Source organism: Crocodylus siamensis, chromosome 1 (genome assembly GCF_052110815.1).
Source record: "Crocodylus siamensis isolate JL-2025a chromosome 1, ASM5211081v1, whole genome shotgun sequence".
NCBI lineage: Eukaryota > Metazoa > Chordata > Crocodylia > Crocodylidae > Crocodylus > Crocodylus siamensis.
This window is the reverse complement of record NC_143395.1, coordinates 159789281-159814366: the sequence shown is the minus strand read 5'-3', so window position 1 is coordinate 159814366 and position 25086 is coordinate 159789281. Positions and strand designations below refer to the sequence as shown.

Below are 25086 nucleotides of genomic sequence, written 5' to 3'. Positions count from 1 at the left end.
CATTGAAGGGCTAGCAGTACTCAAGTGGAGCTAGTTTGTATCTGTACCCCCAACTAGTCTCATTAGCAGCTGATGAGTTGTGTTAACAGGACTTTAGTCTATTACCCCTGACAAGCCTGTCAGCCTGAGTTAAAAATACACCTGAGTTAAGAGGTTTTTGTGTGTGGACGGGACTCAAATTAGGGTTTAACTCTGCAGTGAGTTTAAGGCTAAAATGTGCTTGACAGCCTGTAGCACAATAAGGCCTCAGTCTCTGGTTGGGGCCTTGAGGCACTGCTCTACTGTAAATAACTTATTGTATCTGCTCAGCCTACAAATAGAGGACTGTTAATTTGGCGCCTCTCCTCAGTAATGACCTTATTAGATAGTGCATGTGCATGCATATATACAATATAATTTTAGTTGTTGTGGAAAAACAAACAGCCACATTTATTTCAGTGGTATTCAGACTGGAGGAAAATCCACTTTTCCTTCCCTCAATCTCAGTGTGACAAGTCCTGGAAAATTGCAAACATCATTAAAGAAGGAAAATATTTTCCTGCTTCTACCAGGGCATCAGATTTCAAGTGGGTAGGGGATGAAAACAATGTCTCTTTAAAAATGAAATTATGGGAAGTGGCAAAATAGCGTGGTCGACACAGCACCTGTACCATGTTCAGTGTTAGCTCTAGGCCTTCTCTATTGCTCCTGTGATTCCTTTTTATTTCACTTTTTTTTTTCCCATATGTGGCCCATTTAAGTACATTTCCTGCTTTTCTGCTTGTGTGTGCATGCATCAGTTGGGATGTGAACTATCATCATTCTTGTAGCAGTGGTGTATGTGGGGGTGGTTGTGTATTAATATAACATGTATTCTCCCTGTGCCTCCTTGAAGTTTAAGAGGTGTTTAAAAGGAAACAATATCATTTTCTCCCAAATATAACTCACAATTAACCTGTAGAACTAGTTGCCATTGGAAAATAACCATGGTTAGAAGCCTAGGTGGCTTCAGAAATGGATTTACCAAAATGATGAATAAGAGGAATTATTGTAGTTATTTAAAGTAGTACTAAAATGCGTAAGAGATATAAATTTGTATTCTTCTGGGTGACTGCTAACTGCACGAGGCCACAAAACCTTCTTCTTGGGTCAGGTTATTCCATAGTAGTCCTTCAAGGGTGGAGGTGCTTGGAGATTTTTCATCTTCTTTTGAAGCATCTATTGGTGTCCACTGCTAGGACATAATGCACTAGGTAGACCTCAGGTTTGATCCACTATTGTAATGCCTGTGTATATGTTGAAAGCGCACACGTTTAACAATGTGATAGGCGTGTAGATAGACATGTAATGTCCAACAGAGCATTAGCTGTGTTCCATCTCTTGAAATGCTGCCAGAATCAGATCCTGGTCCCTTTTCCAGCCCATAACAGGCACAGGAGCTAGTTACCAAGTTTGGATTTTTATTTTTAAATATGTTCAGCATTAGAGAGTGGTTGAGTGAGATGGTTTTGGTTTTGACCCATTTGTTGGCCAAATGCAAGTATATCTGGAATTTTCAGCAATGTGAAATGTCTGAGTCCCAAATGTCATCGGGGTGTACAGTTTATGGCACGACAAATCTTTGTGGTGCCACAAACTGCATGTGGCAAACATTAAAAAGTGCCCTGTGCTGCACATTTGCAGTGCGAAATTTGCTATTGGGATTTCTCTGGTAAAACTGCCCCTCTCCCCCCCAAAAAACCAAACCAAACCAAACCAAAAACCAACAACACAAACAAACAAACAACCCCTCCCCCCCCCAAACCCGACACAAAAAGCAGTGCAAAACATGTACAACAAGTGTGTGCCGACACACGTGGAAGCTGGGCTATCCAGAGTAATGCTTTGGCTGCCGGCCAGGCCTTCATGCTTCCTGACTTGTGTCCCTGATGCTCCAGACCACCAGGTAAGACTGCTGGCTCCAACCTCCAGCTCTCCCTGGCTGAAGAGCCAGGAGGAGCTGGGCAAGGGCAGTTTGCTCGTTGTGGCATAATTTTGTCCTGCAACTAAGGCCACATGCAGGGGAGTGTGTTGCAGCAATTTGTGCCGCTGCAACCACGGCACTCTTAATCCAGGAAAAAAATAGTGGCAAATGTGCAAACCAGATCCTGCCACATGGAGCTGTCCAATCCCACTTTGTGGGGCCTGTTTGTCTGGGGCTTGAGCTCACCCACTTTTCGTGTTGCACTTTTTTTTGCTACTCTCACAACTCACTCGTGTGCCACAGCACACCCTTTGGGGACCACTGATTTGGACATTGTCCTAGTGCCCCATATGGTAGGTATCAGAAGCAGATGAATTTTCCAGTACTGTGCGCTGGTAGGAGATAAGTGTTTATTTAGTGACAAGATGTGTGTTTTTGGAGATGTGGTGATACGGGAGGTGCGGTAACAGTGGGTATTTGGGTTTAGGGAAAATGAGAGGTGTGTAGGGTGGCATAGCAATGTGGATGTTCCAATATGGAAACATCATATAAAATGCTAATGGTCTTTTTTTAAATTACCTCTGCCTATCAAATCCTGTGGGTGGTTTTAGAAAATCTGCAGAAGGATTCAAGGTTTCTGTTATAGTCTGTAGATTTGGTAAGTAAATTACGTTTCTGTGGAATCCTACATGTACCATCCTTATTCCATTATATCAGACTTCTTCCATAAAGGGTGACATGGCGAGTATATACTTACATTGTTAATGTGTGCAGGTGTCATCATGAGAGGAATCAGGGCACATATATAGTGTAGTTGAGATGATGGCCCGCATGAATTTGTGGGTGTCTTGTAGGCTGGGGGTGACAAGACGTGTCTGTGTTTGTGAGGGGGAGTTGGGGAAGTAATTGTCCCTAGGGGAGCACAGGTGGGGACAGACCTAGTGTGGTTGCAGGTTGTGTCTTTTTTTAAGGGGTTAACTAACAGGGTGTTGGTGTGTATATATGGGGAGAGTTGGAGGTGGAAGGGGGGGAAGTTGTGAGTTCATGTTGGGTGCAGGTGGCCGGGTACATGCTGGAGTGGAGTGGAAGCTGAGGTTGGGGAAGAGGATGTGTATGCAGGTGTCCTGGCAGGCATGTGTGGTTTGTTGTGTGGATAGCTGCAGGACATGCAGGAGAAATGGCTGTGTGCAGCATCACGGGCAGTGGGCATCAAGCATTTAACATTAATGATAAAGCCTTTCTCTTTTGATTTTCCCCTTAGATCTCCTACCCCCCAAGTGATGAGGACAGTGACGACTCTGAGGGCGAGAACCAGGAACTTGCTCAGATTGACAGAGGTAAAGCAAGAGGATGGGTAGGAGGGTTCAGGGCTGCTGTTGGTAGATGCCTGCCTTCTAGTTCATGTTATCCTAGCTACACCACAACCAGTTGTACAGTCCCACTATGTATCTCCCCAGGGGACACTTTGCATCAACTCCCATTTCCACATGCATCCTCCTTTGCATGGCAACTTTTGCTCAGGAGAGGCCTGATGGCTGCAGGGGATTCACCAGGATTGTAAACAGGTGTTCAGAAGGGCATCAGTTGTCAGGATTGTTCTTCATTTCCCTGTACATGTATACAAGTACATAATAGGGCTCATTCCCTGATGCTCTGATTGAGTGGATTTTGGTCACTTCACCACTCTGGGACTGTGTATGGGGCAGCCCAGCCCCTGAGGTAGGAAGTCAACAAGACTGGCCCTATAGGTAAAATGTGCAAGTGTTTCCAGATGGGAGCAGAGGTTGCCAAACTGTTTAAGTTGTTTGCTAAGAAAGGTGAATATTGGGCAGCGACTAGAAGCTCAGGTCGGTGAAGGTCTCAGGGCAGGGTAATGACAGGGAGGAGAACCCAGTCCCCTGATTCCCAACCCAGGACCCTGTCTAGTGGACCTTGCTGATTCTTTGTAAGCTGCATACAACACAGCCTGTTATTATATGAATCATACATCACACAGACTGCTTCATTATTAAGGTTGCAAAATCAAGCACACCAGTGTTAGGAAATACCTAAACTAAGATGAACTCTGCAACCTAATTTGGCCCACTTTAAACATATGCATTATGATCCATTATACAAATACATATTGTGTCCAGAGGGACACTGCCTCAATCAGTGCCCAGGGTGGATGGTGCTCAGGAAGTGAGCAGCTTTTCCAAGTTTTAACCTTATCATTCATGGTGTGGTCCTAGGTTTTATTTACTGCACACTGTTTAAATCATGCTCTGAAGACTGAATTAGTAATTTAGTCACCATCTTTTTTTATCATGCTCATCTCTGTAGGGCTCTAGCAATTTACAAACACGAACTGACTTATTTTCACAAAACCCCAGGGAAGTATAAGGATGGTCTAGTTTCTGTTTTAAAATGGGGAGCTGAGGCACAGGAAGATCAAGGTCAAAAGTATCCACCGATTGTGAGTCCCAAATTAGGTACACCACAGACCTATTTTTTTTAAGAGTAGCTGGCATTAAATGACACTTTGCATATTCACTGCACATGTCCCATTGCACGTCACGTTCCAGAATATTGTTAGGCACCCAGAAACAAGGAGCATGCAGTTAGCAACCACCAGTGAAAAGTTTGGCCGTAGCGTTCTTTACCTGACAGTCCATAGGACCTTTGTGCCTGAGCTAGGGATCCAAAACAATTCTCCAGGGCAACACATGACTGATTTTGGCATTAGACCAACCTTTTTCTTGCTGCAATTTCCTGTTTTATTTGCTACTCACCTTCCAACTTGTGCAAAAAATGAAGCAGGAATCCTACAGTCAACAGTTTCCTTGATATACAACTCTGGTTCATTCCAGAGCATCATCTATTCTGGGTCGTGAAAGATGTAAAGGTCTTGCAGAGAAAATAGGATGCGATTGTCCTAGGATCAGATCATCATGGATATGCACAGGGAGGCTGAATTAAGGTAGCGCATACAGCTCTAATTTGGGAGTGCTTGACATTGCAATGACTATTTTAGGTCTTTTTTCTGTGTGTAATTTCCTAGATAAAAAACCAAATATACAGAAATTCCATTGTATGGATGCCTGTAGGTGTTGTCAGTGGTGTTAGAAGCTTTAGATCTACCACAAAGGCTTCTGAGTGAGTGAGAGGTTGTTACTGTGGCCATGTGTGTGTACACGAGACACTGACTGCGCAGTAGCTCATTACTACTGTGCAGTAGCATTGCGTGGCACGAAGCATGATGAGACGCTGCTGCACAGTAATAACAAGTTACTGCACAGTCAGTGTCTCCTCAAAGCTGTTTGGCAATGCTACTGCGCAGTAACTCTGGTTACTGTGCAGTCAGTGTCTCATGTAGACGCAGCCTTTATGAACCAGTGCTAGGTTTCTCAGATAATTGTGAATAGTAGATACTTGCTTGTGTAGTGAAACATGAGGAGCATAGCTTCTGTTCTACCTGGCCTTAATTTGACTTCTCCCCTGTTTCCTTCAACTTCTCCCTGTCCATGTCCCAGCGGTGTCTCCTGGTTTCAATCTCATTGTTTTTGCCTACTCTGTCTCTATGCCTCAGCTTTCCTATCCCAGTCCCAGTCTCCTTCTCTATTGCCCTCCTTTCTTGTTCTTTATCAGTGTCTCTTTCCTGGTTTTCTCCTGCCCCAGCTCCCAATCTTCTTCATCCTGTTCCAATTTCCACTCTACCTCATCCCATCTCCCACCGTCCCTTTGTCCTGCCAGTCTCCAGTCTTAGCTCTCCCATCCCTCTCCCTCAGATTCCTTGTTCCAATTTTCTCTTTTCCCAGCAGCTGGCTTTTAGCCCTTCTGTCTTCAAATCAGACAGTTTCACCTACCAAGCTGCCCAGGTCCAGCAGGTATAATTGGTACCATAACAGAAGCAGATTCATTACTGTCACTTCTTGGCCATGGTTGCAGTTGCAGCCCCAGACTGGAACATGCTCAGTGTGGATGGAAATTCTCAGGCCAGAGACCAGCAAAGTCTCCATTGAGCATGTGCAAATTGTGCTTTTGTCAAAGGGTCATGAGCTGGCTAGCTTTAGACAGATTTTCACAAGGACAGCAGAAGCCATGTCCAAGGCACACAAGCTACTCCTTTAATAGAAATCATAGAGAAGTAGGCTGGAAGGGGACTTCATGGGTCATCTTGTCCAGCCCCTGCCTGAGGCAGGATCATTCCTATCCAAACCAGCATCAGATCTACCAAATGTCAGATCTTTGCCCCACACCTCCCACATCAAAATACTTAAAATTTCATAACATTAAAAGAACAGAGTCTGAATGAAATGTTGGGCAGCCTGAATAGTACATGGGGCTGGGAGTGCACAAGTAGCTCCAAAAAACACTAGCCTTTCTGCTGAAACAACAAAATACCTCTTTTTAATCAACACAACTTGTATGACCTTCATCTCATTTGTGGCTCAGTCACTGGGAGAGAATACCATACATGTGCTCAGATATTTGAAACCAGCATATTACTTTGGAACATAGCTTTTTATTAGATTCAGGAAGTGAAACTGGACAGCTATTGTCCAGTTGGCTGTTGAAAAATTTATGTCCAGTAGCCAGCCTACAGTAGAACGTGCTCTGTGGAATTCCATGCTTGCAGCAATGAGCAGGGAGGTCACTTGGAAGAGTAAGGAAAGCAGATCAGAAGACAGTAGATCCAGTGGCACAGCAGGTGATTTACTTCTGTCCTACCATGTATGTTTTTCCTCCTCCTGTCAGAGAGAAGACGGAATTGTAACCTGATGCCCTTAGCCACCAACCAGCTCCAGAACCAGGAGAATCAGTGCTGCAAGGTGCGAGCCCTTTTCCATGCCAGCCTGGATCGCCACAGCTCAGAGGAAGAACTGGAGCGCATCAACCGAGAGTTTGCTGCTGAGAAACGGAAGTGGTCACAGGTCAGCAGGCTAGCCTGTTGTAGCGATAGCAACAACACATCCTCCAGTGATGAAGAAGTGAAGAACTTGTGTGGCATGACTTTCCGGCCTGTGGTGGAACAGGCAGACAGCCTGCATGCTAGTCCAAGCCCGGTGCTGTTCAGTGCCTCCCCACCTAAGAGACTCCAGCCCTTGGTTCGGAACCCAGCCCCCAGACCTTTGATCTTCACAAGTGTTGGGGCTGGTTTTGAGCAAGTCATGCCTTGTAAGAGACACCGGCAAGGATATGGGGATAAGGTCAGCCGGCCCAGCCTTGACCTGGAAAAAATGCAGCAGGTAAGACTGAATTACTCACAAAAAAGTTGGCCTCTCTTGAAAAGCTGCCACTGTGAGCAGAGGGTAAAGAGAGGCTTGGTGACAGGTATGGTATAGTGACACCATACATTGCCTGTTTTTGCATGGGTGTATAGCCAGTCTATTCCAGCCTACAGTCACATAAGCAGTCTATAGTCACATAGCCAGTGTACTGCAACTTGTTCCAGAATATATTAGTTCTTAGCTATACCAGGATTTTCCATTTGAGGTAAAGTATAAGTTGCATTGACACATAGTTGATTAGTGCTGTTTCCATCCAGTAAGAGGGAAAGGGTGAAGGATACATGCCATGCAGTTCATGGCACTACAGAGCGTAAAATCCAGTTTGGTTGTCCTCAGTGGAGTTACATCTAGTGTCCTCAGTGCACTTTTACCGTTCTGTTCTTCTGGTGCAGCAAGTAGAGGTACCCCAAGATTATTTTAAAAAGTAATAAATAATAATAATTACTTGTCCAGTTTAAAAGTAGTTCTGTACATCCCTCTCTACTGGAGGTGTACCGATACATCAGTCCCATATGGGATCAGCACCAGTGTAAGGAAAATTAACTGCATTGGCAGTTGGCTTTTTTGGGCTGATGTCGCCGATAATGTGGCTGATAAATGCCCTGTGTGTGTGCAGCTGCAGCACAGCCTGCAGGTGCCCAGGAGTGCAGTCTGGCAATGTGAAGAGTAGCTGGGCCCTGCTGGTAAGTCTGTTGTGAGGGAAGGGGAATGGTGAGGGAAGAGGTGTAGGGGGCAGACTGAGATAGCAGTAAGGGAGGGAGTGGGGCAGGGGCAGGCACTGTACAGGCAGGGTGGGGTGCAGGATGAAGCCACAAGTGGGTTGTCTGGGGTGGAGGGGGCAGCTCCTGCTGCTGTATGCACCCTGGGAGGGCATGCGGGGCATGTGTGTGGCAAGGGTGGGCTGCTGCTGGCTGAGGCTGGGGTAGTGCTGGGCTCTTTCTGGCAGGGGGTTGGGCTGGGCTGTGCTCAGGGCAGGTAGTGGTGGTGCTAGGTGGGGCTAGGATGAATTTTGGGGTGGTTGTAGCTCCCCCCATATCTGTTTCCAACACCGCCGCCTCCTGCCCCAAGTGCAGCCTGGCCAAACCCCCCACACCAGGAAGAGCTTGATGCCACCCCAGCCCGCAGTGGCACCTCACTCTCACCCTACATGCAGATCCAGGGGAACATGGCCCCCATGCCCTCCCGGGGTGCATGCAGTGGCAGGAGCTGCCTCCCCCCTCCCCTGCGTCCCCTGGACAAGCTGCTCACGGCTGTGTCCCCTGCTCTTCCCTGGCTGTGCAGCACCTGCCCCTGCCCCAGTCCCACTCCCTCCCTCACTGCGGGGGCCTTGATCTGCCCCCACCTCCCACACCCCTTCCCCCACAACAGACTTACCAACCAGATGCTCTCCAAGCTGCCCAGCTGCATATCAGAATTTAATTGATATCAGCTGATATAGCTCATTAAAAATCAGTCATTGGTGTTGCCCCAAAAATTCTCTATCGGTGCACTCCTACTCTCCACACTTCTTGGTCCCTGGTTCTTTTCTCAGTCCCCTGGGTTTACAGTGGTAATGGAGTTATTCTAAATTTTCTCTAGGCTGTATCTGAACAGACTTAGGTCATGCCAATCATTGTATTGGCTCTTATAGTCTGTGCTCAGCAAGAACTATAAAGCTGATACTGTACAGGGTGAATACCTGCTTCTGGTAGGATTGGCCACACTGTCTGATCTGTGTTTCACTGGGATGCTATTGCAGTACTGAGTATTTCAGCTCTATACCTTATTATTTGTCTTTTTTTCCTGTACTGTTGCAGTGTCAGTTTTAAAATCACACAGGGAAAAAATGGACATTCTGGGTCTCCAGGCACCTGGTGACTCTAGTTGAGTGCAGAAGAGTCAGGACAGAAGTTCTGACTTATTTCTGAATTCCTTGCATTTCAGGCTGTAATTCAAACTATTCTTGCTCTGTTGGTTGTCTTAGCGGGGCTGGGGGAAAGGGGCACTACATTTAACCTCATTACCACTGCCCTTGTTAGACTTGGAATGTGATCCTGCTGAAATGTCTGAAAGAGAGCTCAAATTTGTTCAGATTTCTTCTTTAAAAAGATCTTCAAGGAAAGAGCCCTTCTCCCATGTTCTCCAACAGAACACTGCCCCATCACAGTAGCTCCCTGTCCCCACCTTGCTGTGTATGCATAAAGCATATGTTTCCAGTACCCAGACTCATGATTTCAGGGTAGTTCCCAATTCTCACTCCTCTGTCTGTCTCTCCTTCCCACCAAGCCTCTCCTGACAGAACACCTGGAGGGCCCAATTCAGTATTTCCTTGCACCCAAAACTCGCACTGATATTCACAGTTGTTCTAGGTGTTCAAGAACCATTAAATCAATCCCTTCATATTTAGAGAAGAAAAAGAGAAGAGTCTCTGTCCAGCTGAGTGGCAAAGTGCCTTAATTTCGGAGTTGCAGGGGGTGGGGTGGGGGCAGGGGAAGAGAAGGACCTTTCTTTTGGAAGATAAATTTGTTTTAGGAACCAATCTCTGTTTCTGGGCATAGTATAAATTGGTTCTTCCCTACCTCCCGTATCAGCACCATAATTAGGAATGTGCTGGCAAAGGGTGAACCCTAGGCAGTACTTTTTCAAGTAAGCTTTCCAACCTGCTGAGGCTTTTCAGAGCCAATGAAGTTGAGTCAAGGGATCACTGTGGAATAAGACCGTGAATCTCAGACCAGATGACAGGGTGCAAAGGATCTCAGCTAAGCAAGTTCTCTTTGGTAGTCAAATGACTGGATGGACTTGAAGTCTGAATTTGCCTTTCCTCTCTAGAGATGTGGGGCCTCTGCCTTGCAGTTATGGGGGCCAGGTATATGCTATGGGAGAGCTTGCTTTTCTGCTTGCCCCCCAGCCTACAGATGAACAAAGGACTTTGTTGTCCTAGTTTGTCAATCCAGAATCTTTAATCAACACTGAACAGATGCAGTTTTAAGAAGATTCATTCTGGGCGGATGCATGGTCAGGGCCCCTCAGCTTGGCTGTGCAAGGTGGGAGCACTGCATTTTGCCCCAGTAGAGTCTGAACAAAGGGCAGTCCTCTTCACTGTTGCGGCTGACCAGTCTTGTAGCCTCTTCCTGTCTGATGCTGCGCATTATTTTTTGGGAAATGTTTCATGTTCCAAGCCAAATCAGCCACATCAATTCCAAATCTGTGAGTCAGTCAAGAACTAGAAGTGGCCCTACTACCGGCAAACCTCCTCCAGCCCACCTGGGGCTTCAAATGCTTCCAAATCCTTGGGGAAGCATCCTATGTGCAGGCCCAAGCTCAGAGGCTTGGGGTTTGGATGCTCCTGGGGTTTGCTTGCCCTTAGCCACAAGGCCCCAGGAGCGAGCTAGGGAGGAGTCCCCCATTTCCATAAATTGGGCATAAAGCCAAGATCTTTCCACTGGAAGTGGAAGTGGGAAGTTGGCTATAAATTAACTCCGTGGGTACTACCCTGTTCCAAGCAAGCACTCACGCCAGATTCATCCCACCCAAAACACGAATATCCAGCAGAAGCGGAAAGGAATACCTATGTGTCCAGCTGCCAGGAGCTACACATTTGGTACACAGGAGCAAACAAGCTCCTGTGGGGTGGATTCCAGAGGAACTCCAAAGGAGGTGGGTTTTCCCCGGGTGCAACTAGGAAAACTGCCTTGGTGGTCACAGTGTTTCCCTTGCCCATTTGATGCTGGACATGCTGAGTTCAACAAGCTCCTTTCTTTATGACCCCTCAGACTGAAAAGCCCAGAAGATTCCTCCCCATTGACTCCCCTCCACTTTTCTCTTAATTAAATTGAAATGTCCTGCCTCAGTGTTTGTACATAACCTCTCCCAACTGCTCTTTGATTACTGTCTTTGGGCAGCACTCTTATTATATGTAAGCCAAGCTGTCAGCCACACACCATTTAAGGAGGTTGTCCATGTCTCTCACAAAGGTTGGGGCTACTTCTGGCCGCTAGGGATGCGTGTGGAGCTCCCAATGGCGCTAGGAGCAGGAGGCAAGGAGTAGGGAGGATAGGGGGGAAATGCTCCCTGGTGTGTTGAAGGGCTGGCTGAAGCAAAAGGAAGCTGAGATCCCACAGAGGCTCCTTGGAGCTGCTGAGCTGGTTCCCAGAGAATGAGACTAATTGGTCCTGACATGCTGTGTAAACAGATAAAGGGAAGCAAAGGGTCCCCCCTCCAGGGCTGTGTAATGGGACTCATTGAAGTGTCTTTGGCTCTTCGAGAGGCAGGAGCTGGATTTTAGCAAGCAGTGCGTTTCTGTGCAGGACTGCAGTGGGAGCAGAACATCTGCTTGATTTCTCACTCCTTGTTTTCCTGCCCGTATTGCTCCTCTCGCCTTTTAAGTGTGGAGAAGAAACTGTGGTCTTATAAGAGCACAGGACAGGGAGCTTGGACTCTCGCATGCCTGGCTTTGCTGATGAATTACTGTGGGCAAGTCAGTACCCTTCTGTTTCCCCATGAGGGCAAGAAGAAAAAAGGATATTTTGAAGGCTTAATTTCTTACTAAAAGGAAAGTGTTTCCAGATACTCAGCTTCAAGGGGCTGCGGGAGAAGAAATATTATCCGGTGTTTTAATTTGGCTTTTATCTTTGAGGGAAACTGAGCTCTTATTGTTGACTCTTGTAACCTTTCTTATAGGGGGGTGGGGGGGGAGATGGACCTTCAATGAATAGGCAAAGCAATATGGAAGAAGCGTTTTAATACAGAATGGGAAAGCCCGTGGAAAACCTCCTCTCCTTTGACTGATGAGATCAGTCTTTTCCTTTGGAGTTCCTATGGAATCCACCCTACAGGAGCTTGTTTGATCCTGCGTATGTTTGGCATCTGGACACATAGGTATTCCTTTCCGCTTCTGCCGGATATTGGTGTTTTGGGTGGGATGAATTTGGTGTAGGGGGCAGCACTGAGTGCTTGCTTGGCCACACGTACTGCTCACACATGGCAGTGGCAAAGCAATTAGTGGGAGGTATGCCTGGATGACAAGAAGAAACTGCGCTCCAGTGTGTTTGGAGTGCGGCATGGGGCCTCCGGCTGTTGAGTGCTGTGCATTCATCTAGACTGCATGAAAGGGGGTGCAAGGGGTAATGTTTTACAAATCCTTACAGCAGCTGGGAATTGCCCTGGCCTGGCATGTGGGGACCAGAAACATGTCCCTGGATAGAGGATCTATGAGCTCTAGAGCCCTCTTCACCTTGGGGTTGTCCTTTTGAATCCAGCCCATGTTGTTTTTGACTGAGAATTGTTACCATCTGCTAGCTCTTCAGCTGCAAGACCCTACCACCGCAGTTGGTGCTAATTTGCCGCTGTGTATGCAGCACTATTTTTTGAGGTCAAATAGCAGACTTCAGTCTCCAGGGCTGTCAAAGCTGAAATTCTCTGCATTATTCCCCATGTTTTTTGTCTACAAGTACAGCTTCACTTCCAACTTGGAGCAGTAGTATGGAAGCCACAGCAATCCTCGGTGCATCAAGACAATGTCATGATATCTGCTTTTTGGTAACCCCTTGCCCTTGAGTCCTGCATTTAGTTTCTTCTACCTTGTGTACTACAAATGCTAGTCATCAAATGGAGTCTCCAAATTCCAGCCAGCATTCTGGGGTGACACATCTGGCAAAATGCGTGCCCTCCGGGATTTGAGAGTGGTGGACTGGTCTGAATCAGGACCGTAGAAGCATGGGACTGAAAAGGTGTATTAGTTTGGCTTATCTACCTGGCTGCAAGGATAAAGTTTGGCAGCAGAGAGAATATGGGGTATTAAATGGTTATGGCATTAACCACGATGAGGAATGGCCAAAGTCTTCATTCTTCATCTTTACAGAAGAGGCAGAGAGATGTTGGCTGCCCTGTTCCCTTTTGGTCCACTGTTTGCTCTAGAGAATCTTTGGCTCAGCACCCTCCGCTCTGATGTCTGGTTACCAGATCAGGGCATTTACAGGCTGACACCAGGCAAGGGCGGGAGGGATGCCATTTGAGAACACCCACGCTCTGGGAAGTTATAGAGACTCAATGGGAAGGGTGCGGACAGCCCCACCCTGCCTCAGAGGAGGTGATTATATGTTTGCCAGACAGCAGATATCCTTGTTTCTCTATGCCCTTTAAGCACTTGTTGGATGGTTATCGTGACCTGGTGCCTGGGAGATGTTTTTTGTACAAACACATGCAAAGTTCTTGTGCTCTGACAGGCCTGGGTGAATCAGAGCAGGCAGAGATCTGCTCACTAGGCTGGGTGTCCTGAGGTAGCAGCAGCTTGTTCTGATTAAGAGAGCAGTCTCCAGGAATAAGTTACAATTCTTTTCTCCCCAGGAAATGAGGGAATGGTCTTGTGTGTGTACACATGTTTGCCTCAGTATCTTAACTTCTGTAGTGTAGATGAAGCAAGAAATAGGTAGACCTCAATATAGCTAATCACAATGAATCCTAATTTACCAGTTATATCAAAGTAAAATTATAGTTCACCCTTTCTCTGCTAGTATTTGACAATTTAGCTATCACGTTGGGAAGATTCCCATCTTTCCAAGGGTAGGCATGGCATTTGGCTACTCCTTCCAAGTCCATAAGCTTCATAGTTTACAAATCCCTTCACAAGCTGGATATACACTTTTGCATGCTTTGGCTGTTTGCTTCATGGAGTTAACGTGGTGATCCAGAAGCATGTAGCAAAGTTGGTACCTCAGAGCATTTTTACACATGCTCTGGGAGGTGCTGGTGGGTACTTTAATTAGCGAGCAATGATAATTAAAAGTGTCCAAGTGTCACGTGATCAGCATCCGAACTCTGTGCTGAAAAATGGTGGTAGGGTGCTTTGAGCTAAAGCTAACTGAACGAGCTTTAGTTCAAAACATCCTGCCGCCATTTTTCAGCACAGGGGATGCTGATACATGTGACTCTAGAGTTTGCTGAAGAGTGGTAATTTCTGTGGTCCAGCAGGCTTGATTGATTGAGTCTGCTCCGACACACTGGATTTCCAGCACATCAGAGCCTGCTGCTTGCATTCTATGGGAGCCCTCAGTTCCCAAATGGACACAAATGGGTGTCTACATTTCCTAACATGGCAAAATCTTCTCCAAGAGGAAGCCCCTCACATTCAGTTGCCAAGCCTGTTTTCATTCAGGCATCTTGTCGAAGTTGCATGGGATTCGCTTGATAAATTCTGCACAGCTGTAAATTCACACTTGTGACACTTGAGGTGGGGTAGCTTTGGGGCTGGCAAAGCTGCTGAAGACAAGGGTTCTACAGAAAGGTGTGCACTGGAGCAGTTTAATGTTGCTGTATGTAAGAGCAACAGACGAGACACGGGCACACATGCAGAGAGAGAGAACACACTGTACCCAGGAGGTGATACGGCTGTATATTTACTGAGCGTATCTTTAACGTAAAACTCAAAAGCAAAGCTGGAGTGCTATGTTGAGTTCTCACTGCCTGAAATAACATTCTGACTTTGGTGATGTGTGCAGTTGGTTGTGGTTTATTTATAACACCCAGAGCCCAAATGCAAAGGTTTTAAAACCCATTTATTCTCAGTGTAATAAGGGCTCTTGTCATTCCCTGCATCACGCGGTCAGTCTTTTTTTTTACTTTTGAAGCACTTTTTGAAGGAGTGGGTCTAAACTGTAAAAGGGTAGAATTGATGCCACCCTGTCAAATACTTTCAAAGCTTTTGAGAAATATATAGGGAGTCAGTGTAAGCACTGCTAAGGCAGAATCCCTTTCTGTTAGGGTGCTGAGAGGCGTGCAGGCCCCTGCTGTAACTCATGGTGCTGTATATAAAGTGCCATGAGTAAGACTGGCCCCTCTCATCCAACAAACGTTCGCCTGTTGGGTGAGAGGTGGGGGGAGGAGTGGGAGAGGGGATCAAGCTCCACTTCAGAGCTGATCAAGCTGAGGAACCTGTCTGTAGCCTCTCTCCCCTGGTGCTCCCTCCCTCCCCCCAGCTCTGGTGCTGTCTGCAGAAAGGGAGGGGGCAGCAGGGTGTGGCTGGGGTTTGTCTGGCCTGAGCTGGAGGGGGTGAGGCTGGGGAGGGGAGGTCACAAGGTAGGGGGGGCTCCAATCCACCTGCCCCCCCACAATGAGACCAGGCAGATCCCAGTCAGCAGCTCACTCCTCCTCCCTTCTCCCCCCTCCCTGCAGACAACACCCAGGGCAAGTGGATTGGAGCCACCTGCCCTGATCGCATGATGGGTTGACCCTAGGGAAGAGAAGCTCCCTAAGGCACTCCAAAGTGGAGCACCTTCATCTAATCCCTCATTTGATGAGGGTTTATTTATCTCACAATCAGCCACTTTTAAAGCACTCTGCAGCTGTGCACATGTCATGGCACAGCTGTAGAGCACTTTCAAGGGGTGGCTTATGTGCAAATATAACTTCTGTCTGCGCCTTTAGTTTCTTTTCTCTGTATTTTTAATCTTTACCATAATGTTCTTTTTGGCTCTGTAACAGAGTGAGTGACAGGAGTTTGAAAGGTATTTTGTATTGCCATAATCTTCCCCCCCCACTCCACCCTGCTCACTGTGCTTTGTAATCTCTCCTATTACCCGCAGATGCTTTAAACATTCTTTGGAGAGACCCTAGAGATAGGTGAAACCATAAGCCACAAGAGGTTGCAAAACACTAGATTTTTATCTCCCATTGAGGCTGCTGGGAGGGTTAGAAGGAGAAAGCAGCACTAGTTAGTATTCATTGCTCAATCTTCAGTACAGAGCTCTGCTTTGAACTCAGTCACTGGTTCATTTGCCGTCCAGACTACAGCTTCCAAATCACTTGTATTAAAATACAAACATGAAACCGCAAATAAAAATATGTCCTACCTGTTATCACCATCATTATCTCTTTCACCAGATGGGATTTGACTCAACATTTGAAAAACCCTCCAGTTGCCCAGTTCATTTTAACATTCTTGCTAATCAATTGTGACCTCCCTTCCTCATTAATTTAAGGGTGACCATATAATTTTTCCTGGTAATACTGGATTGTAATGAAATGACAAACTTGTAGCTGGTATATGTGTCTGTAACTGTAAATATAATGTTGACTTCTGTGGGGGTCAGAGTTGCTCAGCTGTGTTTCATGGGCCATCAGTGGCTACAGCTACTGCTTCACCGGGATTTCTCTAATAGCTCAGGTTTTTAAAGACCCAGGCTATAAGAGCAGCAGGAGCAGTGTTGTGCTTCTCTTGTCCTTGTGACATTTTAAATGTCTGTGATGTAGCAAAAATGTAGCTGACTGCTACAGATCTACTCTGGTACTTTGGGTCCTCTTGATGGGTTGATCCTACCTTTTGACTCCTGTTTAGCTTATGGGACAAGCCCCTAGCTTTAAAAAAAATACCATTCCATTAACATAGAAAGAGCCAAAATGTTGAATGAGAGAATGAAATCCTAAAGAAGATCCATGTTATAGTAAAACATTTACTGAAACTAGAAGGACTGGAATTATCAGGAGGACACTGCCTCTGGACACTGGGGCACATGGGTAATCAATTCAGCAATTTTTTGCCAAATATAGGAGTTGACCTGGATTGGAAATAGGCACTGGAATATTCCAAGGGGGTCTCTACATCACTCAAGGTAGCACCATGTGGAGCTACCCAAGTGGCACTGAAAGCGCTTGATTCTGCACAGGAAGCAGTAGAGTTGCAATTGCAGCAGTCACAGTACTGTGCAAATGTTTCTGGAGTGCTTCTGGTTTGGGAGCTAGCACCTGTGGAGCCACCCTGGGTACCTCTTCACCCTGCCTAAGATCACTAAAACAAATTATGCAGCTGAGCAAAGAAAGCCAGCACTGGTGGCAAGAGGATCTCTTTCACTGTAAGAAGTATAAAACAGCATTGTGAGTGTTCACTGCTGACACCTGTGGACAAGGATAATTGCTAAAGCTTGGTGCTATATGGGCTTGAATGTATTTCTATGTAGGGATGGATGCTGCCTACTGGCTTGTCCATACCACTGAAATATATTAGTCCTACGGGGTCTGATTCCTCACCACCATGCATAGTTGTTAGGAGTTGGCAGAGTGGGTTTAAAATACTTAATGGTGTCAGAGGTTGCAGCCAGGAAAGTCCCATGCTTGAAGTCATAAGGTGCCAGACAATGTAGTATCTGGCCCTCTTGGGTTCCTTTGAGGTCATTCAGCCAGGGGTGTGCTGGGCCCAGCTGTTAACGCTCACATATGAGATCAGACTCCATCACAGCCCTAACTGCTATTGCCTGACCCCAGCCAGCGAAGGATTGTGATGTGCAGCTCTGGGGGCCCAGGCAGATGTAGCCCTGTATCCTTGCAGTCAGGCTTTGGGCATGTCTCAGGCAGCCAAGTGACTACTGTGGGGAAGAGTTCTCCAGACACAGCACTTAATGACATGTTGTTTAAATGGATTAGCTCACCAGAGAGGAAGATCTCTTTATCCTATTATCCAGAAAGCAATTCCAGCATGTTTCCCCTTGTCATTAATATGTATGTGATGTTGTGGGGAAAGGGGATATAGGTGCAAGCAAATGCTGGGAGAGGAGGGTGTGTGTGGACCTTGTTACACGTTACGCTGTGAACCACACAGGTGTTGATCAGTGTTAGTGCTAGCCTGGAGTTTGTAGTGGTCACGACCTTAATTTAGAAACCTTCTCTGACTGTCCCCTATCTGGACAGCTGTGACTTGCCACTAGACTAGGCCTGGTGAGCAGGGTCAGGACTAGGAGCTGTAGCTATGAGTACAGCCCTGCTCTACAGGTAGAGGTGTAAGAGATACTGGAGGACTTCAGCTTGGGCGGCACATCTGTGGGGAGTGGCCACACCTTAATGGACCAGGAACTGGGTTGTGTGGATCAGAGATAATCCTGCCCTGGAGTGGCATAACTTTGAGCTGCATAATGAGTGCTTAAAACCACTTGAAGATAATGTGCAGATAATCCAGGGGTTAGGAGCTCCAGGAGCCTCCCAAAATTATCGTGTAATAAGACCTTATGGGACAATTGGAGCAGCCTCCCTGGGCACTGACTGATGGCAGGTAGGGTGCAGAAACAACAACTGCTGCTGAAGCTGCTCAGTTGTACTGGCAGCAGTGATAGCAACTGGAAATTGCTGCTGCCCTTGCACGTGGCAGTTGCCCCAGGTGCCCGGCTGTGCCATTATGCCTCTGATATATGGTGAACAGATGGGTATGGTCCAGTATTTTCCTCTAGGGTTGTTCTTTGTTTCACTCTTCCCATCCCCTGGAAGCTCCTGACGGTGTGAGATCTGGCCCCTTTGGTGTGTTACTTGTCCTGGCCTGTAATTTCTTCTGCAGTACTTGGGTATTTAAAGCTCTGCTCATGTGTCTGCAGAAGTGAACCTAAACCTTCCTAAAGAGGCATAGTTGTGTGAAGGTTAAAGGCTTGCTAACATTCAAGGGGGGTGTCTATGTAGTTGGGGGTGGGGGAGGAAGGAATGAAATTTCATGCCCTGTGTTCAGACACTGCAGGAGCCCAAGCAACCTCAGCATTTCGGTATCTTCATGTTTGTTTGTTTTTTATGTAGGCTTGTTTTGGCTTCACCCAGATGTTTATGCAGTCAAAATAGCATGAGATGTGGCCTCCTCAAAGCTGCTTCACAATGCAGGAATTTAAATATCGTGAAGACCAGATCCTGTGTGTGTGTGTGTGATTCATCCCCATAAATGGTGCTTTACAGCACTAATAAAACTGGAGCCCTTGCAAATTCAGTGGGCTACTTAGTTCCCTGGAGCTGAGGAGACCATGCCAAGCTGCAGTATTGCCAACCCAACCGTGTTGAAAATCATGACACAAACTCTTAAAAATAAAGAGATTTGGAATGTGAATCATGAGATGCTATTTTTGAAGTGTGCATGTGCAGTTCCCGGGGCAAAGGCAGCAGGGAGCAGAGCCCCAGCCTGCAGTGGGCAGCCTGCCTCTGCCCCATGCACAAAACTGGGGGGGCACATACCCCCTCCATGCCTCCTCCAGCCCCAGGGCCCCATTCACCCCAGCACCTGTCCCACTCCCTGCCTCACCACGGGGGCCTCGATCTGCCCCTTCCGTCTTCCTCCTTCCCACCTCTTCCTCTCCACAGACTTACCAGCCTGACACTCTCTACGTGCAGCAGAAGAAAAAATCCCGAGATTTGATCTTTCTATCAGGAGATCTTGAGTCAGAGTTAATTTGACTTGGAATTGTGAGTCTCATAGTTTTTTCACAAGACTTGGCATTACTGAAGCTGCTTTTCTCATTTCTTCAGTGTTAGGCTCCTGGAAAGGCTCTGCTATAGCTGAGAGCACCACAGGGGCTGTTGGCAGAGTTATTATGCTCCATGAAAAGGTCTCAGAGGAGCCATTCTGCTGACCAAGGATTGCCTCACGCTATGTATAGTCCAGCATCTCTTCTAACAGCCCTTTCACTCCCACATGTGTCCTCTGTAGGGAAAGGAGTGCAGGTGCAAGCTGTTTTTATGCCACCTGGCAGAGTGCCTGTATGTAAGCTGTCACAGTAGGGCAGCTTTTTGGGCTAATGTGTGCTACTCCAGAGGCCATTAAACAAAGCTACTCAGTAATGCTACTCATAATCATTCAGGAAACACAAGTCATGGCTGCAATCAATTTAATAGATTCAAATCTCTGTTTTTTATTGACTGGGGTTGTTTGCCTACTCTGTGTGCACATCCCCTTCTTTCTGCTGGGCAGAGCCTGGTCCAGGATATATATGCTGGCCATGCTGGCCTTGACACCTAAATAAGCTTTCCCTTTAACTTATTTAGACATCTTATTTAGGTAAGCGCCTGTTGGCCCCAGAGCAGGAGTTCTGAATTCTTCTCCTCTTGATGGCCATATAAAAGGTCACTATGGACATGAGAAGGAGGTCCATACTCTGGTTTCGCTCTCTTCCAGGGCCTGGAGGTACCATGGGCACCAGACCTGAGAACGCTGCCAGGGGAGCATTTGTGCTAACACTGTAGTTCTGTCCCTGGGCTCATGTAACCAACAACCCAAACATGTTGGGTGGGCCCATTTTGGGCCTTGTGAGTAGGATACGCCTTAGAATGTCCTCCCTTCTGCAGGGATGCAGTGGCATTTCAAAAGGAGCGGTAAAATGGTGAAGGGGATGAATCCCTGTTGTCATAATGGCACTGCCAATAGCAAAAAAAAAAATGATGGGAGGATTGCAGCCCACATTGGCTGTTTGTAGACATGCTCACCATTTTCTAAACCGTGTTAACTGATTCATGTCACACAGATCGAATCAAATTTCAATTCGAATTAAAGAGTAATAGATAATCATCGACCATTAACCCCTTAACAGGTCCAATGTGGAGCATCTGGGTCTGGGCTTATACGCTTAGCACTTCCAGTTGGAAGTAGTTAGGAGGCAATAATAAGCCTGTTTAAGTGTTGTTATATTGTTCCAAACCTACTGACAGTTATCCAAAGTGCTGTTGGACAAGCCCTTTGGGTGCAATTGATTTGAGTGTTGATGACCATCTCAGCCAATGTGTTGCAAGAGGGTTTATCCCCTTCTCCCCAGACCAGTAGCCTGTGTGCTTGGCCAGGGTTGGGGGCTTAGCCAGGATACTGATAATTAGTCATGGTGAAGTGTTGTTGGCACATTTGACTTTGTAATAGTGTTACTTTTTTTCTGATAGCCTCTGTGTTGCAAAAACCAAATTGCGTTTCCCTTGCAGGGACCGATATTTGCAATGCTTATCTGCCAGGTTCTCAAGGACGGTTTTTCCTTAAAGAAATGTGGTATATACATGCTAATTAATACAGTTTAAACTGCCTACTTCAGACTATGCATTCAATGAGGATTAGTTGATTTGGATTGGAGCCAATTTTAATTTGGACTGCAGATGTCCATGTATATACAGTGATGGCTGTAGTCTGAATTAAACCTAGAAGAAAAATGTAACTTCTATAAACAACCATCTAAATCACAACTTGGCCAGGTAATATTACTGATGGTCTCTGGCTGTAAATGCAAAAGTGAGATTAAGCACAGAGATATCAGCTAAGAGTCTGGACATTCCCTAGGTACAGCACTGGGGCTAGGACTGTGAATCAGGGGAGAAAACATTAATTAAAAACCTGTAAGCTTTTTCCCACGAGCCCATTCTATGCTGCTGGCTTTAAACCTAGAACTCTCTGTATTTTGGTAGGGTCTTGGGAAGAGGAGAATTGTCTGAGCTGTGACTAATTTGGATCTGATGAGCAAAGGTGAAAGGGATTTGATGAATCCTTTCCCAAATATTATTTTTTCACCTTGCAGGTGCCTGAATTTTGAAACGGGTCTACTTCCATATGCAAATGGGGGTTTGTTTGTTTAAGGTCTTAGAGAAAACTAAGTAGGAGCTTTAGGATCAAACAGAGAGAAAACGGATGGATCATATGACATGCCTTGTAGATCAATGGATTTAGGCTGTCAGACCAGCGGGGAAGTGAGCTGAGGACTCTCTAGCCAGAATGTCCTGTCCCTATCCTGAGAATACAAATCTGAGGGCTGTTAGTAGTGGAGGCATCATTGCTCATCCTGTCTGTTTCAGCTGTGTGTAGGGCGATGGGCTGTACGTAAGGATCCAAAATAATTTAAAGAACATATGTCATAAAGACAACCCAGAATCAATACAGATTCAGAGTCACCCTCTCATATACTGAAAACTATTCCCTAAATCAGTTGAGGTCAACTTTGTTTGGCCTGTATGTCACAAAGAAAGCCCCATCCCCTCCCCGGATGCCAGTCTGATTCCCTTCTGCTTGATCCATTGCTCTGCTCTCTCCTGCCTTCCTGTTCTATTCTTCTGTTTTCTCTTTCCTACCAGATCCATTGCTCTTCTCTCCTCCCTGCCTTATCTGCATTATTCTCCATGCTGTCTGCCAGATATACTGCATGCCAAACAAAGCGGCTGCACATACCACTTGTGGTATGCATGCCATGGGTTGGCCATCCCTGCCCTAGGTCATAACTGTGCAAATTGGTAACTGTAACAGCATTAGCCTTTGATTTTTGAGTGCCTAACTTCACTGATCCCTGGGGGGTATGATTTTTTTTCAGAGCTAAGCACCTAGAACTCTGATCTTCAAGGAGACTCCATACACAGTAAACTGCAGTAGAACAGTGTGTGCCTTGCAAGATATCCCTGGATGCTAGGGGTAATGAGATCCAGAAGCACTCCCACTTTGCAGACCTTCCTGACTGAGGGTGGCTCAAAACCCTAGGTTACTGGCAAGTTCTGCTACCTCTGCATATGCCATCTTCATTTTGCAAGATGCAACTGGCTTGCTGTCATGCATAGAGTAGTGCCGTCATGTATAGAGTAGTGCCTTGCAGAAGTGACCTTGGAGTTAACGTAGTGACTTGTGATGTAGGAAAGCAGCATTTTAGTATGTTGTGTAGCTTCTTACACTGTCCTCATCAATATAATACCTAAGCCCCTTACTGTGGCTTATGAAGTGATGTGACTAATGACTATCAGGGTGGGTTTGTTTTCTTCTTTTCCTTTTCTCTACAGTTTCATATGCGGCAAAGCAGTTGCTCCACTGCTCTGCCATTGACTCATTATTTGACCTTGAGCAGAGCTGGATAATCAGCCAGGCAGCACACGTGAGGAAGGTAAAAACGGTGTGCGCACATGCACACACTGGGGGCTGCCTTGAGAGTCTGGGAACATGCAAAAGCAAGCAGGGCAGATTTGGTACTGCTGAGCTGTCTGGTACTCTCTCTGGTGCCCATCCTTGCTAGGTCCCAAATACGATTACAAGGGAGGACAGCAACATTTTGTTTGCCTTGTGCAGCAAAAATCCTCACACTGCTCCTGGTCTTGGGCAAGTCATATACACTCAATTTTTCATAAATGGCCTCTTATTTTTGAGTGCATAACTTCACTCAAGCCCCTACAATTCTAATCAGATTCATGGACAATGCTAGGATCTCAGTTCCTCCTGAAAAACATATGCAAGATGCCACCTGGAAGCTGAGGCCTGGTCTACACTTTATTTTTTGGCTGACAAAACTCAAGCTCTGTTATCCCTGTTCAGAGCTGGGATGGGCAGAGTCCTTTCTTCCTACCAGTACTGATCTGACTGAAAGGAAAGCTTCTTCTGCCATCTGGTAGCTGGCAGAAGGTGCAGGCCAACACTCATCCATCTTCTGCTAGTCATCACAGTCCTTCAGCAGCTGGTGTCTTTCTAAAGTGCACTTTGTGGCCTGCTGGCCAAGCTGTTGCAGTGCAGCTGTGTGGATTTGTCAGCAGTGCGTTGATATGCCCAGGCTTTGGCAGCTTGGCTGTGGCAGTTGTTGTCTGCTGCCAGCGTTGGTAAGTGTAGACCATGCCTGGCATGCCCAGCTCTAATGGAAAATCTCTCCATATCTCAGTAACCCCATCCAGGAAAGGGGATGGTGATACTTCCCTCCCTTATGCAGGTGTTGTGTGGCTGACTTTCACAATGGTTTCGAGGTGTTCAGATGCATGGTAGAAAAGGCATAAATAACAATACATACCTGAAATGGAGATACTGTCTTAAAGAAGTTTGACAGTATTCCACAAGAGAGATCCAAAGCACTGCAATTTGTGTTACTCCAATTTACAGGCTCTTTGCCAATGTATTTTTCACTAAGATTACTAGTGGGATGACTCCTCTGTGGTCTTCTCAATAGCTCCTCATTAATAGCTCCTATGCACCCTGGGCAAGGGGATTTTGGCCAGCAAACCTGAATTAGTCCATACTCTTTAGGAAATTCAAGAGAATCTTTAATTTCCAGACTCCAGAGCTGGGTAGAAGAGACATCATATTGGAGATGCAGTGCATCTTAATACTGATTTGCAGTGTTAACACCAGACAGGGACCCAAATCTCAGTGGGCATGTCTACACATGCAATTAATGTGATTGAATATACTCTGGTTTAATTTGAGCTGGAGTAAACTAATCCCAAAGTCACCATCAACCCATGTGTTTAAGCTCAGTAATATACTGCGCTGCTGGATACTACTTGTATCTGATGGGACTGATCTGATCAGCAGCCCAATAAAGTAGTCTAATGCATCCTAATTGCCTTGCACAGGTAGATAGTGATGTCTTACTACACAGCAAATTAGTCTGCTGCAAAATAAAGCATCTCTTGTAGACATGCCCAGAATTGGACCTGATTTGTTCTTGCTTTTCGTCATAAAGCCAGTGTATCCAGCTGGTGGGGAGTTCCTCTAGTGTAGGAAGGCACCTGTCTAGAGTAGAACAGCATGTAGGGGATCTGTGCCATTCATTTTTGCAACTACCTTTCATCAGGCAGTTACGTGCCACTGAACTCTGGCTTTTCCCAATATTAGAAATAGTGCTAGAGAGCATAGGCATCCTAGCATAGATTAGGGCAGTCCTGAGAATTCAGGAGTGGGAAAAGTATTGTAAAGCTCACCTCTAGTGCAGGGAGGTAGCAATAAATACACTTTGGTGTCTGTGGCTGCCTTTACACAAGACCCTGCACAGTCATTACTGCCCAGTCATTTAGTAGTTATATAAACAACTACTAAATGACTATGCGGTAACTGGAGTTACTGTGCAGTCATGCCGAGGAACAGCTTTTTTGTGATGCGGACTGAGTAGTTGCTTGTGACTACTGCGCAGTAGCAACATGTCACGCTTCCTGCCATGTGATGCTACTGCGCAGTAGCCACAGACTACTGTGCAGTCAGCATCTCATGTAGATGTGGCCTGTGTTGAGCAAAGCTTGGATGTATCTTGGAAATTAATACAACAGTTTTCTGGCTCGGAGGCTAAAGAAGCAATTTCATCTGCATTTATTTTTCTTAATCTGAGTTTGATTTGGATCCTAATAACCTGGTGTAAATACAGTCAGTAGAATTTTCTCCCAGGTTTACACCAGTGAAGT

General features: G+C 46.2%; 1 protein-coding gene across 6 annotated transcripts in view; it reads left to right on the top strand.

The window, feature by feature from the left end:
• Positions 1 to 25086, top strand: part of LOC149873551 (uncharacterized) — a 103270-nt gene that overhangs the window by 23754 nt on the left and 54430 nt on the right. For all 6 annotated transcript variants that reach the window (XR_016442306.1, XR_016442304.1, XM_090046941.1 and 3 more), the window contains exons 2-3: positions 3204 to 3279; positions 6680 to 7170. Coding sequence is in view for 4 of the 6 variants with exons in the window: in XM_090046941.1 (XP_089903067.1) it covers positions 3204 to 3279; positions 6680 to 7170 (567 nt within the window). In the remaining 2 variants the exon portion in view is untranslated. The remainder of the gene's footprint in view (positions 1 to 3203; positions 3280 to 6679; positions 7171 to 25086) is intronic.